We start from the raw sequence: 16365 nt of genomic DNA, 5'->3' as shown, positions 1-16365 counted from the left end.
AACGTATGTTTGTTGCTACAGTTTTTACAGTTGAAAGAGCTTTGTAACATTATTTTGAAAGGGTTCTTACATGACAGTCAGCTATGTCCGGCACATTCCTCTCTCTCCCTCCCTCTCTCTCTCTCCCTGCCTCACACACACACACACACTCTCAGAACGGTCCACACTCCCCCCCCCAAACTCTTGCGTCGTGTCTACAAAAGTTTTCTTAGCCATGTTTTTGTTTAAAGTTGATAATGGTACAGACTTATAAAATGCAGCATTTCTGGTTGAGTTGTGCAGCTGAAGGACATCAGACACAAAGGTAAGATAATATTTAAACATTAACCATATATGCACTTGTCCACTTCTGTTTTATGGCCATGAAGTCTGTTGTAGTTAGACTGCAACATACTGTACTTAACAGTTAAACACTGGATGGATAAAGATCAAACATGGTTTTTACTTTCACTTTCTACAACAAGCATGTCAGTTATAAAACCGCAACAATAAACTGTGGTACATGTAGTGGTGACTTTCAAATACTTTCCAGATGACTGAATCTCTGGAGGTGACGCTGAAGAGTTGACACTATGGGGAGCAAATGCTCTGCACTCAGGAGGGGTAAAACGATGTCCAACAACAGCCCCGACCTGAGGAAAAAGGAAGTTTCCACCACAGTGAGACGTGAGAGCGACTGTTCCCTGCAGGAGGATACAGCTGCGCAGGAAGGCAGAGCAGAAACAGCTGCTGACAAACATGGCTGCAATGAGTGGAGTCATGCTCTGGTGCATGAACACACGACTGCAGACATCAGCAGGTGATGCTTTAATCAGTTTTATGATTCACATTTAAAGAGTTTATCTTACAATAAAAATCTATAATAAATATAAAAGTACAACACCCCAGATTGTATCTAAACCACCTCTGTGTGTGTAGATGCTGTACATTGTCGTAGTAGTTTGGTGGCGACAGGCAGAAATGATTTCCTGTTTGTCTGTGGTGCATCATGGGAGTCAGAGTCTGTGATCAGGCCCTCAGCCAGGTGTCAACTTTATGTCTGCAGGTTCCAACATGCTCCCTCCACTTCTGATGTCACCCATTTTGTCAGACAGTGCCGACTTCCAGTTTGTGATGACCAACAACAGAAACAGTATGAACACTCTTGTGCTTTTTGTGTAGAGTTGATCTCCCTCTGCCTCAGGCAGCACCCTCACCAATCACACCTGTGATTGTATATGTCTTGAATATGAACATAAGAGTACTTAAATGTTTAATTCTGTAATCAAACATTGTCTTATCCTGTCAGTCCTCACCTCTCTGATGCTGCGTCAGCCCTCACAGAGGAGAAAGGTGAGTTGGTGTTTTTGTGGTGAAACACTCTCTTGACTGAGTGACTGTCATCAGTTGTGATGCTGTTATTGTAATGTGTGTTTTCTCTGTTTTAACAGAAGCTGCCTGGGTGGACAGCCACAGGGCGGAGCTCATTCAGAGCGTCACTTTAGTGATGCAAATAGCAGATGAGATGCTTGACCGGAATATAATCCAACAGGAAATGTACGACAGAATCAGAGCCAATATGACAACCCAGGATCAGATGAGGGAGCTCTACAGGGCCCTGTCATGTACAGCAGCCAAATCTGCCTTTTACAAAATTCTCCACAATCTTCAGCCTGACACATGTGGAAGTATGTGATCTCCACGGTGTGTTTGTTTGAACGATATGGTTGACTTCAATGCATGAACGTGTTCTCTTCTGTTCCTGCAGCAGTGGAGGTCATCATCAGAAGGCACAAAGAATATCTGAGGAAACTTTCATTATGGAACTTTGAAGACTTTGAAAAAGCTGAAAGGTCCTTGGACAAAATTTACACAGAGCTTCACATCATACAAGGAGAGGTTGTTGATGGACAACATGAGCTCTGTGAGATTGAACAGAAGACGAGTAGGCAAACAGCAGAGGGCGCCAAAATCAAGTGCAATGACCTTTTTAAAAAGGAAGACACTGGAGCATCTGGCAGGGGCAAAGATGTAAAAGAAATCAGGACAGTGATGACAAAGGGGATCGCCGGCATTGGAAAAACCGTCTCTGTGAAGAAGTTCATCCTGGACTGGGCGGATGGGAGAGCAAATCAGGACCTGGACTTCATCTTTATGTTGCCATTCAGAGAGCTTAATCTAGTCAAAGATGACCAGTATAGCCTTGAGATGCTCGTGAAAGAATTCCAACCAGAGCTTAAGGACATAAAAATTGCCAGAATATTTGCTACTTGCAAAGTTTTGTTCATCCTTGATGGTCTTGATGAGAGCCAGCTCCCACTGAACTTTAAAACAAACACAATATTAAAAGACGCCACGAAGAAATCGTCGGTGGATGTACTCGTGACAAACCTTATCCGGGTTCAGCATCTTCTTCCCTCTGCACATGTGTGGATAACCTCAAGACCGGCAGCAGTTCAGCGCATCCCTCGTCGGTTTGTGGACCAGTGGACAGAAGTCAGAGGATTCAGTGATGAACAAAAAATTCTGTACTTCAAGAGGAGAGTCGAGGACAAGACCATAGCTGAAAGAATCATTGGTTACGTTACCGAGTCAGAGAGTTTATACAGCATGTGTCACATACCGCTGTTCTGCTGGATTGCAGCCAAGGTTTTTGAGTATTTGTTGCAGAATACAGATGATGTTGAAGATGAAAATACAGAGAGACCTACAACTCTGACTGAGATGTTCACACACTTCCTCCTGTTTCAGCTCAGGAGAGCAGCTGAAAAGTATGAACATGAAGATGAGTCAGACACCGAGGCAATCGTCAGGTCTAACAAACAGTTCATCCTAAACTTGGGCAGGTTGGCATTTGAACATCTGGCAGAAAGAAAATTCATTTTTACTGGGGAAGATCTGAAGAGGTATTCCATTGACACAGACAAGGCTGCCGTGCACTCTGGATTGTGTACAGCCATTTATAAAGAGGAAAGCGTGCTGTACAAAAGGAAGCTTTACTGCTTTGTGCATCTGACCGTTCAGGAGTACTTGGCGGCTCTCTTTGTGTACTACAGCTTTGCCAGGAAAAAGATAGATTCTCCAAGCCTTAAGAAGTTCTTGTTGAAGGGGTCTGAGGAAGAGCTCCAGTCCATCCTAGAAGATGAGCCAGAAGCTCTACCTTTGGATGAGCTGATCGAAATAACAATAGCTAATTCCTGTGAGAGAAAGACAGGAGAACTGGACATGTTCCTTAGGTTCCTGGTCGGCATGTCTCTACAATCCACACAGAATCTGCTTCAAGGCCTGATTGAGCAGAAAGAGGAACACTCAGCCGTTGTTGAAGAGATTAAGACCAGTTTGGTAAATATAGATTTGTTGGACTGCCCCCCTGAGAGATGTCTGAACCTTGTCCACTGTCTGACTGAGCTCAAAGACACTTCCATCCATCAGACAGTGCAGCAGTATCTGAAACCAAACCATGATCCTGAAAACCAGCTCACCCCTGTTCAGTGCTCAGCTCTGGCTGATGCGATTCTAAGGTCTAGTACCCCTCTCAATGAGTTCAACCTGATGAAATTTAGACCGTCAACAAGAGGTATTTTCAGACTGCTCCCAGCTGTGAAGAACTGCAGAATAGTGCGGTGAGTCAGTCACTTGATCCGTTCTTGTCTGTTCAGGTCTGCATTATGATTTGCCAGCAGATGTTTCACACCCCTCTAAGACTATGAACTAATCTCTCTTCTATCTTCTGTAGAATCACAGGTATACACACTTTAGTGTGTGTGCTTGCTAAACTTATCTCTATAGCTCTGCAAATGCCAAACTCTGTGCTGACCGAGCTGCACCTTACAGACTGTACTTTTGGTAACAAGTCTCCAAAGGTCATGATTGAAGGACTAAAGAATGCTCAGTGCAAACTAGAAGCTCTCAGGTGAGTAACTCGATTATTCTCTTTTCCTTGTTATTCTTGAAGTATATGAATATTCAGGTCCACCTGTTTTTCTGATGTGTTTGTAGCCTTTCCGGTTCTGGATTTACAGACACAGAGTGTGAAAATCTGGCCTCAGCTCTCAAATCCCTCGTCACAAATCTGAGAGAACTGGAGTTGAGTGGTAACGTTCTGCAGGGCTCGTTGCTCCCTGTGCTGTCTGTTGGCCTTGGCTGCTCTAAACTGGAGCAGCTCAGGTCAGTTGTTGCAAGAAGTGGGAGGCTTATTGTATTTATGTATACCTACTGTATGTCATTTTATGCACATTGTTCCAAAAGACTGAACCGGAATCCTCAGACTGCAGAGATCTGCCAGCAGATAGTGACGGCGATCTCGTCCAGCTCGTCTTACCTGCGACAGCTGGAGATGAGTTACAGCAATTTTAAAGACTCAGAAATGGAAATCCTCTCAGTGGGCCTGATGAGCTCAAACTGCCCCCTGGAGACACTCAGGTAAATACTCCACTGTTTTAGCAGCTTGTAGTGTAGCCATGTTCCTTAGCTAGGATGAGCTTTCTAGTTACAGCTCCCAGAGTTGAGGTGATTGTTGGCTTGCTCTCCATGTTGCTAATGTGGATCAATGAAATGATATTTCCCTCAGACTCAGTCACAACAAACTCACTGAGAGAGGCTGTGAGACGCTGGCCTCAGCTCTCAGCTCCAAACCTTCCCGTCTGACAGAGCTGGACCTGAGCTACAATGAGCTGCAGGACTCAGGAGTGAAGGCGCTCTGTGGTGCCCTGATGAGCCCACACTGTGGTCTGAGAACTCTCAGGTCAGTTAACAAAGAGCAGCATGTGTCTGTGAGGAGCCTGATGACTGACTCACTTGATGGGTCCTGGGCTGGTCACTAAGTGAACATGTACCTCCACACTTGTAAGGTTCCTGCTGTGTGATTTCTGCAGGTTGTCCTTCTGTAAAGTGACAGCAGATGGAGGTTCCTCTGTGGCCTCGGCTCTGAGGTCTGACCACTGCAGCCTCAGAGAGCTGGACTTAAGCTTTAACCATCTCACAGATCAGGGAGTCCAGCTGCTGACTGACATACAGGAGGATTCAGGCTGCAGTCTGGAACGTCTAAAGTAAGCTTGAACAAGGAAATGTTTGGAATGACTCTGATGCTGATTTACAGGACCATGTGACCATGTTGTCACCTGCTGCCTTTTTATTTCCCATCAGTGTGGACCAAAACGAAGAGTGCTGGGTTGACCTGAAGCTCCTGAGACAGTGTAAGTTTTTCTGAAATGATCTGACATGTATGTTTGCAGGGGAGCTGAAGTCACCTGGCAGAAGACTGCATTCTGGATTCTCTAAATACAAAAGAAAGGAGCTTCAATGATTCCTTTAGCATATGTTATACTGGACCAGCCTTTACCCAAGGAAAGGAGGAAACACCCTTCCAAAAGTCTTCCACGAAAACAAAAGACATGAATCAAAGATCATCACAGGGCAGCTGACCTTTAGCCCCTGTTAGTCAGACCTGAATATACGTGAGACTAAGAACATTTCAATCATGAGAGACTCAGCGAACTGAATGAGAAAGATTTATTAAGTACAAAGTTTGAATGTGCATTGGCGTCCTAGACCCCATCGTGAAGACCACATCCGGAAAGGGGGGAAACGCAAGAGGAGAGGCCGCTGGATCATAAGATCCCCCCCGGGGTCTAGACCTGGTGGTGGTGGAGAGCTGGAGGGCAGGAGATAGGAGGCCTTACTGGCGTGGATCTGGTGGTGCTTGGGGTGGAGGAGGGTTGCCGGGTTCGATCAGAAGACAGCTGGAGAAGAGACGAAGACTTTTAAATTTCGTGCTAAGCTGTGATTGGTCAGGAGAGGGATGGAAAGCGACAGCTGATTGGTGAGGGAGGTGCTTTCTATTAAGCACCTGACTAAGAGAGCGGAAGAGAGGGGGAGCAGAGGAGTGAGGGATAGAGGGAGAAAGATTAGGAAGCAGATAGGGATAAATGGTGAATGATGGGAAACAGAGTCTTCCTGATTGAACTTACGCTGAGAGCTACATTTGTGCAAACAGACTTTTACTGATCAGACTTTAGTTTCTGAAGTGTGAGTCTGTGACAAACACTTCAGTGTTTCCAGTATCAGATATCCAAGTCATTTGAAAAGAGGTGAAAAAAAACAATGTGGACTGTTGTGTAAAAAAGTTTGAAGGTGGAGCTCATCTTGCACTCCACACAGGGAGAGTCGCTCCTTTGTGGGTGTTTTTATATTCTCCAGACGTTTGCTAAGACTGCATGTCAGATGATTAGTCGGTAATAAACCTTAATTTTTCTTCTGCTTGCAGACGCCTGTGCTCTGACTCTGGACCCCAACACAGCAGGTGTTTCTGTCTTGCTGACCAATGAGAACAAAATGGCAGCTTATGTCATCGATGATCAGCCATATCCTGAGCATCCAGACAGGTTTAGTAACAGCCAGGTTCTGTGTAAGGAGGCTCTGAGCGGCCGCCATTACTGGGAGGTGGAGTGTGATTCAGCTGACGTTGCAGTGGCGTATAGAAGCATACGCAGGGCTGCAGACAGTTCCAGTGAATATTCTCTGGGACAGAATGAAAACTCTTGGTGCTGGACTTACAACAGGGGCTATTTGGATAGCACTTCCTGTGTCGAGTTTTTGGACTTCCCTCCAAAACAAAGTGTCATAGGAGTGTACGTGGACCAGCCGGCAGGTGTTCTGTCCTTTTTTGAAGTCAACTCTGACACACTGACCCACCTGTACACTGTGCACACAGCCTTCACTGAACCTCTCCATCCTGGGTTCAGAGTTGATGGATCAGTTCTCCTCCATGAAATAAAACAAGCACAAATATAGAAGGAAACAACAGTAAGGGGAAAGCTGCAGGAGCAAAGGGTGCAACATGAAACCAAATAAGACAGAGCTGTATCATTTTCATATATCCTGAATTTCCTCTCTGGAGATCAATAAAATATCTGTTCATCTATCTCTGTAACACATTATTGAGAAGGGTATCAACAAGATGCAACATGGTGAGGATGTATCACACTGGTGCAATGTGGATCAGTGCTCTGTTAGTGTTATGTAGTGAACATAATCTGAAGGCTCTTCCTCACCGCTGTGACCTCTTCACTCACTGTGTGCACCACCAGCTCCCCCCACAGCACAAGAACGGGGTCACATCTCAAACCATCCATCATTTTCCTCCCCACACCTGACGGAGTTCACCACGTCTACGTCTCTGTGTGTGTAAAGATCAGTAAAAATATCCTGAAAGCAGACAAAGAGAATCTAATCAAACAAATAAAACAGAAATATTTTATTATTTATTTATTCAAGAAAATCAAGCACTATTACCAAAAGTTTCGTCTTTGACCTCTCTGTGCAGCAATACCAGTGAAGGGTCCGCAGGTCTGGGTTAGATTCGCACACGGGGAAGGAGTGTCGTTCTTTCTTCCAACATTAACTTTGTTATTATTATTTTTTTTTTTTTAGAAATCTGTGAACTCTTTAGTTTCTTGGATTGTTTTGTGACACATGTTTTTTTATTTTACAACTAAAAGTGCTCTGTTACATTATTTTGAAAGGATTCGTACAAGATAACGTAGGGACGAACGTTATCTTCTCCTGCCTTCCTGCCCCCCTCCCCCTTTTCACTCTCTTCCTCCCTCTCTCGTTACACACACATTCACAGGACGGTTCACACACACCGCTTCATGTGTACAAACGTTCTCTTTGTGTTGTTTACAAGTTCACTTCCACAGACTCTTACAATGCAACATTTTTCCTTGCGTGCTGCAGCCTGGGGTCTTCAGACATAAAGGTAAGAAGACATTTAAACATGCACCAAAGATGCAGGAGTCTGTGGGTAAAGTTAGAGCTGTTAAAACTACTGCAAATCTCAATTATTGTAGTAAAACTAAAAGCCCTACCTACAATTTATGTAACAGATGAATGTAACAGCGATTCAACATTGTTTTTACTTTTCCTTTCACTTTCTAAAAGAACCTCAGACACAATGGAGAGCAAATGCTCTGCAGTCAGGAGGGGTAAAACAACGTCCAGCGACAGCCTCAACCAAAAGAAAGTGAGGCGTGAGAGCGACTGTTCCCTGCAGGAGGATATGGCTGCACAGGAAGGCAGAGCAGAAACAGCTGCTGACAAACATGGCTGCAATGAGTGGAGTCACATGACTTCAGACATCAGCAGGTGAGGCTTTAATCAGTTTTATGATTCATATTTAAAGAGTTTATCTCACAGAGATAATAAGCAGGGGGTGATTGAGAAGTTAGTGGCCTGAGGCAGATGAAGTCACATAATCGTCACCACAGTCTCTACATGAACACACCATGTCCAGCAGTTACAGGAGACTCCTCAGCAGCGATGAGGTATCAGTCTAAAGATGGACATCGGCTGAGCAGGGGGACCATGGTGGACTCTGAATCTTGTTGATTTCCTCATAGCACTCTGAGGTCAGCAGGTCATCCCCTGTAAGAGTGTGACCCTTTTCCAGGTCATCCAACAGCAGCAGTTAAAACACAGAGACCATCACCTTGATGCAGACCTCACTGTTTGGATTGATCTAAAAAACTATAAATATAAAAGTACAACACCCCAGATTTGTATCTAAACCACCTCTGTGTGTGTAGACGCTGTACATTGTCGTAGTAGTTTGGTGGCGACAGGCAGAAATGATTTCCTGTTTGTCTGTGTCCTGTTTGTCTCATGGGAGTGCGAGTCTGTGATCAGGCCCTCAGCCAGGTGACAACTTTATGTCTGCAGGTTCCACCAGTTGATCTCCCTCTGCCTCAGGCAGCACCCTCACCAATCACACCTGTGATTGTATATGTCTTGGATATGAACATAAGAGTATTTAAATGTTTAACTCTGTAATCAAACATTGTCTTATCCTGTCAGTCCTCACCTCTCTGATGCTGCGTCAGCCATCACAGAGGAGAAAGGTGAGTTGGTGTTTTTGTGGTGAAACACTCTCTTGACTGAGTGATTGTCATCAGTTGTGATGCTGTTATTGTAATGTGTGTTTTCTCTGTTTTAACAGAAGCTGCCTGGGTGGACAGCCACAGGGCGGAGCTCATTCAGAGCGTCACTTTAGTGATGCAAATAGCAGATGAGATGCTTGACCGGAATATAATCCAACAGGAAATGTACGACAGAATCAGAGCCAATATGACAACCCAGGATCAGATGAGGGAGCTCTACAGGGCCCTGTCATGTACAGCAGCCAAATCTGCCTTTTACACAATTCTCCACAATCTTCAGCCTGACACATGTGAAAGTATGTGATCTCCACGGTGTGTTTGTTTGAATGATATGGTTGACTTCAATGCATGAACGTGTTGTCTTCTGTTCCTGCAGCAGTGGAGGTCATCATCAGAAGGCACAAAGAATATCTGAGGAAACTTTCATTATGGAACTTTGAAGACTTTGAAAAAGCTGAAAGGTCCTTGGACACAATTTACACAGAGCTTCACATCATACAAGGAGAGGCTGAGAGTGTCAATGAACAACATGAGATCTGGGAGATTGAACAGAAGACGAGTAGGCAAACAGCAGAGGGCGCCAAAATCATGTGCAATGACATTTTTAAAAAGGAAGACACTGGAGCATCTGGCAGGGCCAAAGATGTAAAAGAAATCAGGACAGTGATGACAAAGGGGATCGCTGGCATCGGAAAAACCGTTTCTGTGAAGAAGTTCATCCTGGACTGGGCGGATGGGAGAGCAAATCAGGACCTGGACTTCATCTTTATGTTGCCGTTCAGAGAGCTTAATCTGCTCAAAGATGACCAGTATAGCCTTGAGATGCTTGTGAAAGAATTCCAACCAGAGCTTAAGGACATAAAAATTGCCAGAATATTTGCTACTTGCAAAGTTTTGTTCATCCTTGATGGTCTTGATGAGAGCCAGTTCCCACTGAACTTTAAAAAAACCAACAGGTTGACAGACGCCACAAAGAAATCGTCGGTGGACGTACTCGTGACAAACCTTATCCGGGTTCAACATCTTCTTCCCTCTGCACTTGTGTGGATAACCTCAAGACCGGCAGCAGTTCAGCGCATCCCTCGTCAGTTTGTGGACCAGTGGACAGAAGTCAGAGGATTCAGTGATGAACAAAAAATTCTGTACTTCAAGAAGAGAGTCGAGGACAAGACCATAGCTGAAAGAATCATTGGTTACGTTACTATGTCACGAAGCTTGTACATCATGTGTCACATACCGCTCTTCTGCTGGATTGCAGCCAAAGTTTTTGAGTATTTGGTGAAAAAAATGAGCAATACTGAAGATGAAAATATAAAGATACCTACAACTCTGACTGAGATGTACACACACTTCCTCCTGTATCAGCTGAGGAGAGCAACTGAAAAGTATGAACAAGAAGATGAGCCAGATATAGGAGCAATCATCAAGACTAATGAAGACTTTATTTTCAAATTAGGCAGGATGGCCTTTGAGCAGCTAATAGAAAAAAAAATCATCTTTACTGTGGAGGATCTGAAGAAGTATTCCATTGATACAGACAAGGCTGCCGTGCACTCTGGATTGTGTACAGCCATTTTTAAAGAGGAAAGCGTGCTGTACAAAAGGAAGCTTTACTGCTTTGTGCATCTGACCGTTCAGGAGTACTTGGCGGCTCTCTTTGTGTACTACAGCTTTGCCAGGAAAAAGATAGATTCTCCAAGCCTTAAGGAGTTCTTGTTGAAGGGGTCTGAGGAAGAGCTCCAGTCCATCCTAGAAAATGAGCCAGAAGCTCTACCTTTGGATGAGCTGATAGAAATATCAATAGCTAATTCCTGTGAGAGAAAGACAGGAGAACTGGACATGTTCCTTAGGTTCCTGGTCGGCATGTCTCTACAATCCACACAGAATCTGCTTCAAGGCCTGATTGAGCAGAAGGAGGAACACTCAGCCGTTGTTGAGAAGATTAAGACCAGTTTGTTAAATATAGATTTGTTGGACTGCTCGCCTGAGAGATGTCTGAACCTTGTCCACTGTCTGACTGAGCTCAAAGACACTTCTGTGCATCAGACAGTGCAGCAGTATCTGAAACCAAACCATGATCCTGAAAACCAGCTCACCCCTGTTCAGTGCTCAGCTCTGGCCCACCTGATTCTCATGTCAAACATTCCTCTCGATGAGTTCAACCTGATGAAATTCAGACCTTCAACAAGAGGTATTTTCAGACTTCTCCCAGCTGTGAGGAACTGCAGAATAGTGCGGTGAGTCAGTCATTTAAGCTGGATTTCATTAAATCAGTTTATCATTGTTGGTAGCAAATAAAGATCTGGATAACATCACATTTTATCTTTTTCTGAATAACAATGTTCACTGGAATGGTCCAGCTCTCCTGTTGAAACCCTTCTAAAACATGTTTAGATATGCTGGAGTCCCTCTGAAAACTCTTTACATGTATAACTCTAAATTGTACATTTAAAATGTCTACAGAATATCTGGTGTGGATCTCGATACATGGCTTACTGAACCCATCCGCTCAGCTCTTCAGACGCCACACTCTGTGCTGACTGAGCTCCACCTGACAGACTGCACTTTCTACCCTGAAAGTCCAAAGCTTTTGACTGATGGACTGCTGAATGCTCAGAGTAAACTGGAAGCTCTCAGGTTTGTATAAACTTCTTTAGTACTCACGTAACCTGTGCTTATTTTCTGTTTGATGGTTGTTTGGTGACGTGTTTGCAGCCTCTCTGGTTATTCGTTCAGTGGAAGTAAATCGTTGGCATCAGCTCTCAAATCCCTCGTCACGAATCTGAGAGAACTGGAGCTGAGTACTAACATCCTGCAGGGCTCGTTGCTCACTGTGCTGTCTGTTGGGCTTGGCTGCTCTAAACTGGAGCAGCTCAGGTCAGTTGTTGCAGTGTTTTTGGTTTATGATGGTAGAAGTGGGAGGCTTATTGTATTTATGTATACCTACTTTTTGTCATTTTATGCACATTGTTCCAAAAGACTGAACCGGAATCCTCAGACTGCAGAGATCTGCCAGCAGATAGTGACGGCAATCTCGTCCAGCTCGTCTTACCTACGACAGCTGGAGATGAGTTACAGCAATTTTAAAGACTCAGAAATGGAAATCCTCTCAGTGGGCCTGATGAGCTCAATCTGCCCCCTGGAGACACTCAGGTAAATACTCCACTGTTTTAGCAGCTTGTAGTGTAGCCATGTTCCTTAGCTAGGATGAGCTTTCTAGTTACAGCTCCCAGAGTTGAGGTGATTGTTGGCTTGCTCTCCATGTTGCTAATATGGATCAATGAAATGATATTTCCCTCAGACTCAGTCACAACAAACTCACTGAGAGAGGCTGTGAGACGCTGGCCTCAGCTCTCAGCTCCAAACCTTCCCGTCTGACAGAACTGGACCTGAGCTACAATGAGCTGCAGGACTCAGGAGTGAAGGCGCTCTGTGGTGCCCTGATGAGCCCACACTGTGGTCTGAGAACCCTCAGGTCAGTTAACAAAGAGCAGCATGTGTCTGTGAGGAGCCTGATGACTGACTCACTTGATGGGTCCTGGGCTGGTCACTAAGTGAACATGTACCTCCACACTTGTAAGGTTCCTGCTGTGTGATTTCTGCAGGTTGTCCTTCTGTAAAGTGACAACAGATGGAGGTTCCTCTGTGGCCTCGGCTCTAAGGTCTGACCACTGCAGCCTCAGAGAGCTGGACTTAAGCTTTAACCATCTCACAGATCAGGGAGTCCAGCTGCTGACTGACATACAGGAGGATTCAGGCTGCAGTCTGGAACGTCTAAAGTAAGCTTGAACAAGGAAATGTTTGGAATGACTCTGATGCTGATTTACAGGACCATGTGACCATGTTGTCACCTGCTGCCTTTTTATTTCCCATCAGTGTGGACCAAAACGAAGAGTGCTGGGTTGACCTGAAGCTCCTGAGACAGTGTAAGTTTTTCTGAAATGATCTGACATGTATGTTTGCAGGGGAGCTGAAGTAGCCAGGCAGAAGACTGCCATGCTAGTAGCACAGTTTAGTTCATAAGTCATACACAGAAATGATAAACAGACACAAAGATACAAGATGAAGAGCAGCAGAGTCTGTTTTTGGTGTTTGAAATACAGTTTGTAGAAGGAGTTATTTCAAAAGTTAAATCTCTGATTGAAGAGGAATAATAGGGATCCTGTCCTGGCTGTGGAAGAGTTGATCCCACCAGGATCCTAGAGGGGGCATGGGAGTTCACCAACCAGTCTTGTATGTTTAAAGTATTTGGAGGAGGCATGTGACTGATTCCCTTAGGGTTTTCTGTAGGGGGAGTATGGGATACTGAGTCAGTTGTCATCTGAGAAGCACGTCCTTAGATGTGGAGGTGCTGATCCTCCTGACAGCTACAGGTCTTGACTTAGTGAAAGCAACATGACCGTGTCATCTGTAAAAGACAGACCTGGGATCCAGAGGACACCAAGCTGAGCGCCCTTCACCCCTTGGTGACCTCCTGCCAGTGATGCCCAAAGACAACATGTCTACAGAGTCAAATGTAGAACGGTGCCAAGTGCACTTGTGATGTTCAAACATGGTGTTTGTTGTGGACGGCCTGTGACAGCCGTATCCGGCTCTAGCTGGAGAGATTTGTGCTGAATCCGAACAGCGAGGGGATTGATTTCAATCACGTACAAAGGAGGGCTGTATTTTCCTCAGGTCTGTAATGAACCATGATGTTTCTTCTGCTTGCAGACGCCTGTGATCTGACTCTGGACCCCAACACAGCAGGTGTTTCTGTCTTGCTGACCAATGAGAACAAAATGGCAGCTTATGTCAATGATGGTCAGCCATATCCTGAGCATCCAGACAGGTTTTGTACCAGCCAGGTTCTGTGTAAGGAGGCTCTGAGCGGCCGCCATTACTGGGAGGTGGAGTGTGATTCAGCTGACGTTGGAGTGGCGTATAAGAGCATACGCAGGGTGGACGACAGCTCCACTGAATATTCTCTGGGAGGAAATGAAAAGTCTTGGTGCTGGACTCAGGACAGGGGCTACTGTTATAACAACTCCTCTTTCAGGATCCTGGATTTCCCTCTAAAACAAAGTGTCATAGGGGTGTATGTGGACCAGCCGGCAGGTGTTCTGTCCTTTTTTGAGGTCCACTCTGACACACTGACCCACCTGTACACTGTGCACACAGCCTTCACTGAACCTCTCCATCCTGGGTTCAGAGTTGATCAGTTCTCCTCCATTAAAATAAAACAAGCACAAATATAGAAGGAAACATTTTGCTGCATTACCACAGCATGCTGTGATAGAGAACATAAACAGAGCAGCAGCAAATTTAGAAAACATCTGAGATCGGACCCGAGAATGTCCGAGCAACGTCTCGTCTCTGACCCTCCTGGCCCACGGGGCACTCTGCAGTCACATTTTGGATCCAAAAAACGGTGGACAAGCTAACAAATAGTGGAAGGAAGGCTGTTTCTGAACTCAGCCACTCACTCCCTGCTGCTACATCTGGAGTTCAGTGTCATCAGGTAAACACTTTGACACTCCCACCATCATTTCCTGTCGCTGTAATGACGTCATTGCTGTCACATAAATAAAACATGCTTATCTCTGCCGGCTAAACAAGCTACGACTTATCACAATCACGACAATTATCACCTGTACTGTACATGATTTATTAAATAAATGTTTGAACTGAACAGCTCATGTTACCTTAGTTGAATCAGCAGCAGACTTCAATAACTTTCATTAACAATCAGGTCCGTCTGGAAACATGTTGTTTGTGTGTTATGAAGTAATCAGCTGATTTTTGGAATAATTTTTGAGCTTTTATGTGTGTGTGTATTTACAGGCTCATTGTTTTCTTTGTGTTAGTTGTTCAGTGAAGCCATCAGCCGTCATGTGAAGCACACGAGCACTAAAATAAACACCATGCTAGCATCACAGTGACGACTGCTGCTCACAGAAGCGTCACCGTGTGAGGCTGCTTTGTCACTTTTTATTCCTTTCAGGTGTCAGCTGAGCGGGAGCCTTGTTGTTCTCTGATGTGCACTGACACACACACGCGCACACGCGCACGCACGCACACACACACACACACACACACACACACACACACACACACACACACACACACACGCACGCACGCACGCACGCACACACACAGGTTCACACAAACACTCACTGTTACCTGCTGGTACACCCACACTCAGTGTTTTAGCCATGTAGACACACACGCACACTCGTCTGCATTCTGGTGATGTAACACTAGAGGGAGCTCCTCAACAGGAAAAGGTGGTGCAGCAGGTGGAGGCGTGCTGGCTGTGCAGTCAGTGTGCTGCTTTCTGCAGCTGTTTTCAGATTGTCAGAACATTATATTTGACAATATCTCAAGAGCACAGGGATGTTGTAGCAGATGGACACACACACACACACACACACACACACACCCAGCTAAACTCCCTCTCAGAGAGGACCAAAGCCTTCGTGCATGAGTCACCTTCTGTTTGAGATTATTTATGCATATTATTTATTCTCATGGTGACTCACCCATATGTTTCAAAGGTTGAGGAGCTTTAACAGTTTTAGAAGGTTAAAAAGTCAAACTTATCCACGGAGTGTTTGCAGAGTTCAGCTGGTCAGAGCAGGACCATTAAACTCCACATCAATCTTTAATGGCCGCCATTTAAACCTGCTGTCAACTTTGTTTCTCTCTTTTAGGTCAGTGAAGCTCCCAGATGGGATGCCAACACACACAAACACACAGACTGACATCGTTCAGCATTTTGTCTGCACCTGCATGTATATATTTAATTCTCATATCATCACACTTATCTGCCCGATAAACCGTGGTCACCTCTGTCTGCAAAAAGCACTGAAGCAAATGTCCCACGTGTTTCAGTGTAACAGTTCCACAGACACACAAACACGTCTCAACAAGGGATTCACTGCTGCAGCGTCACTGTGGTCATATCCATAACAACTTATAGATCAGAAATGTAGAAAACAATGTGATTATTAAGATCATTATTTATAAAGAAATACATTTTAAAACAAAATAAAGGGCAGTATATCACCTCATCTTTGAGTTGATGTTTTATTTTTACAGCGTTTCTTCGACCTGTGGTCAGACGGACAAACGCCTGACACCCGGCGCTTTATTAACACGGTGAGTCAGCCTGCCTTTCTATTTGCACAGTTTTTGTGAGCTGGCTTTATGAAGCTAACTTTAGCATTAATATTTCAGAGAGCAAGCTCTCAACAGTAACTCGCAGAAAGTGAGAGCTTTTATTTATTTTTTCAGAAACAAAAGCAGCAGATAAAACCCAGAGCATGACTGACGTGCACTGCAGGTTAGTATCAGCATCATTGCAGTTTAGGAATTATGTAAGGAGGCATTTTATAAAAATATTAAACAAAAAACATCCTGCATTTCCTGAAGATATCACTTAGGAGCTCACCTGTCCTGCACGTAATCC

The 16365-nt window shown here is 44.7% G+C and overlaps 2 protein-coding genes across 3 annotated transcripts; both read left to right on the top strand.

The window, feature by feature from the left end:
• The first annotated feature begins 160 nt into the window (after positions 1 to 160).
• On the top strand, positions 161 to 14172 carry LOC114439340 (NLR family CARD domain-containing protein 3-like). Of its 2 annotated transcripts, XM_028411211.1 has the most exons (15): positions 161 to 304; positions 533 to 799; positions 1046 to 1132; positions 1289 to 1332; positions 1431 to 1667; positions 1748 to 3602; positions 3716 to 3892; positions 3979 to 4146; positions 4228 to 4401; positions 4550 to 4723; positions 4854 to 5027; positions 5125 to 5174; positions 6245 to 6783; positions 7515 to 7519; positions 14153 to 14172. In XM_028411211.1, exons 2-13 carry the CDS (start codon positions 573 to 575, stop codon positions 6769 to 6771), a joined length of 3894 nt encoding a protein of 1297 aa, XP_028267012.1. In that variant the 5' UTR covers positions 161 to 304; positions 533 to 572; the 3' UTR covers positions 6772 to 6783; positions 7515 to 7519; positions 14153 to 14172. The 2 variants fall into 2 exon arrangements, with proteins under 2 accessions (XP_028267012.1, XP_028267011.1); XM_028411210.1 differs by lacking the exons at positions 7515 to 7519; positions 14153 to 14172 and having other exon boundaries at positions 6245 to 6862.
• LOC114439345 (protein NLRC3-like) lies at positions 7608 to 14527 on the top strand. Its single transcript, XM_028411223.1, has 12 exons — positions 7608 to 7738; positions 7921 to 8124; positions 8833 to 8876; positions 8975 to 9211; positions 9292 to 11152; positions 11379 to 11552; positions 11631 to 11792; positions 11895 to 12068; positions 12217 to 12390; positions 12521 to 12694; positions 12792 to 12841; positions 13629 to 14527. The coding sequence occupies exons 2-12, from the start codon at positions 7934 to 7936 to the stop codon at positions 14150 to 14152; spliced, it is 3765 nt and encodes a 1254-aa protein (XP_028267024.1). The 5' UTR covers positions 7608 to 7738; positions 7921 to 7933; the 3' UTR covers positions 14153 to 14527.
• Positions 14528 to 16365: the final 1838 nt, after the last annotated feature.

Source organism: Parambassis ranga, chromosome 8, assembly GCF_900634625.1.
Source record: "Parambassis ranga chromosome 8, fParRan2.1, whole genome shotgun sequence".
Classification (NCBI taxonomy): Eukaryota; Metazoa; Chordata; class Actinopteri; family Ambassidae; genus Parambassis; species Parambassis ranga.
This window is presented reverse-complemented; position numbering and strand designations above follow the sequence as displayed.